This window comes from Nannospalax galili, unplaced genomic scaffold, assembly GCF_000622305.1.
Source record: "Nannospalax galili isolate Female #2095 unplaced genomic scaffold, S.galili_v1.0 scaffold1255, whole genome shotgun sequence".
NCBI lineage: Eukaryota > Metazoa > Chordata > Mammalia > Rodentia > Spalacidae > Nannospalax > Nannospalax galili.
Genome location: NW_008336359.1, coordinates 770,971 through 773,321, shown reverse-complemented (window position 1 = coordinate 773,321; position 2,351 = coordinate 770,971). Strand labels below are relative to the sequence as shown.

The 2,351-nt window shown below is 52.4% G+C and overlaps 1 protein-coding gene across 5 annotated transcripts in view; it reads left to right on the top strand.

The window, feature by feature from the left end:
- Ecpas (Ecm29 proteasome adaptor and scaffold) overlaps window positions 1-2,351 on the top strand; it is a 108,677-nt gene that overhangs the window by 569 nt on the left and 105,757 nt on the right. Inside the window, exon 1 of one of the 5 annotated variants that reach the window (XM_008831120.2) lies at window positions 7-176. The exons of 3 other annotated variants lie outside the window; for them this stretch is intronic. In XM_008831120.2, the coding sequence (XP_008829342.1) occupies window positions 137-176 (40 nt within the window). In that variant the 5' untranslated portion in view covers window positions 7-136. Of the gene's footprint in view, window positions 1-6; window positions 177-2,351 lie in introns of those variants that run through there. One more of the 5 variants, XM_008831121.3, reaches the window with a different exon arrangement.

Below are 2,351 nucleotides of genomic sequence, written 5' to 3'. Positions count from 1 at the left end.
GAGGGACGAGGCGGCTCCCGGGCCCCTGCGGCACGGCGCGGCGACAGCCTCGAGCCCCTTGCGCCGCTTGTCCGCGCCGCCCCCTCCGCCCCTCCCTCCCCGCTCGCTCGCTCGCTCGCTCGCTCCGCGGCGCAACATGGCTGCGGCCGCCGCCTCCGCCTCCCAGGACGAGCTCAGTAAGTGCGGCGCCGAGTGTGCGGCCGCCGCGGAGCCCGCGCCACGCAGGCCGGGGAGGAGCAAGGGTGCGGCGGCCGGTTGGCTGGGCGAGGGGCGTGCGGTGTGCGGGAAGCCCGGGCGCTGGGGCCTGGCGGGGCGCGGGACGCCGCCGCCAGCGGTTGTAGGCCGCAGGTTTGCACTGTCACGTTGCGAAATTGAAACCGGAGCCCCGGGCGGGGCCACCTCCGTCCGAGATCCTCGGGGGCCCGAGGCTTTGGAGTGCCGGGACCCCCGACTCGGTGCCCGGGCTGGTGCACGGCCCGTCGTCCCTGGGTCCAGGCAGGGTCCACTCATGCCGTCTGACCCCGGCCGCGTCCCCTGGTCCTGACTGTTGGCGAGTTTGGAATCCTTGAGAAGGGGAGAAGGTGCTTTTCCCTGACATCTTAGGGAGCAGCAGGAAGGTCAGGGATGGGGGATGACCCTCAGGTGGAGCTGGGAGGACGGGGAGGGGCTATCCTGCTGGAGGCAGGAGAAAGCATGGCATGGCATGACAGCGCTGTCAGAAAAGAGAGGCATGGCACACTCGATGCCCAGCGTTGCAGTTTTCCAGGGGAGCAGTGGTCACCCTTAATCCCAGGCCGCCCAGCCTCCTGCTGCCAGGGTTGGCCTCGGTGCTTTGTGGGAAGTGTAGTCCTAGGGTGCTGAAGGCCTATTCTGGGGTCATATATGTTCAGTTTTCATAGATTTTTTTTTTAAAATTACTGCATTTGGGTGGCTAGTTCAAATGCTTTAGGGTATCTTCCCCCCCACCCCCCAAGTTGCCCTTCAGTTTATGACATAAAGAAGAAAGGTGTTGTTTGGGGATGATGTATATTTTAAGTGGGATCATGGGTGAGGTGTTGCAAGCTTCTGTTTGTGACACTTGCGTTGTTAAAGCTTCTCAATTGCCATATGAAAGCAGTTAAATATCATTTATGTTTCTTTGGTGCTTCGCAGTTGAAAGCTACTTTTATGAACATGATCTCACTTTTGCCCTCGTAACAACCTTGTGTGGCAGGTAGGTAGGAATTATCCTGTTTTAAAGAGGCAGGTTTGGAAGGATTAAGTTCCTTGCAGCTTTGACAGAACTGGTGGAGCAAGAGTACTGGTTGCTCCTTCAGAAGCTGAAGCAAACACTGGCTGGGCAGAATGGAAAATTTAAGGAGACAACACAAGGTCTTGGTATGGGGAGAGGTAGACAGGGGCTTAATAGTCACAGTGCAGATTGCTTGTCTGTCAGTCCCAATGCAGTCACCACCAGACCTTCTGAAGAGATGACTTCCCCAGTTTCATTTTTTCCTATTTTTACTGTGGTAAGATACATCTGTCACAAATTTGTCATCTTAACCATTTTAAAGTCTGTAGTTCAGTGCCATTCTGTGCATCCATGCTCTTGTGCAATCACTGACCATCCATCTTCAGAACTCTTCATCTTGCAAAACTGAAACTGTATACCTATTAAACAGCTCTTCCCCTCCTCGAAGCCCCTGGCAACCACTGTTCTGCTTTCTGTAGCTCATACTCTAGTTAACACACATAAACCATGTTATTTTCTGTGTCTTTTTTTTGTGATTGACATTTCATTTAGTATACTGTCGTCATTGTTCGTCCATGCCATAGCATGTCAGAATTTTCTTTCGAAGATTGAATATACCCCTGTTTGTATATACCACGTTTTCTTATCTGGTCATCTCTCTTTAGATATTGCTCAAATTTTAGTTGTTGTGAGTAATGCTCTGTGGTCCTGCTTTCAGTGCTTTTGCGTGTATACGCCTAACTTTTTTTTGGGGGGGGTCTTTTTGAGACAGGGTCTCCCTGTAGCCCCAGCTGACCTGGAACTCACTATGTAGACCAGGCTGGCCTTGAACTCACAGAGATCCGCCTGCCTCTGCCTCCAGAGTGCTGGGATTAAAGATGTGGACCACCACGCCTGGCTCCCTTAACTTTTGAGGAACAGCATTTTTTTTTTTTTTTTTTTTGTGCTGCTGGGGATTGAATCCAGGGCCTTGTACATACTACACAAGTGCTCTATCACTGAGTTATGTCCCCAGCCTGACATCTTTTTGACAGTGACCATACCAGTTTATATTCGCATCAACATTGCACAAAGGGTTCTGCTTCTCCATATTCTTGTCAACACTTGTTATTTTCTGCAT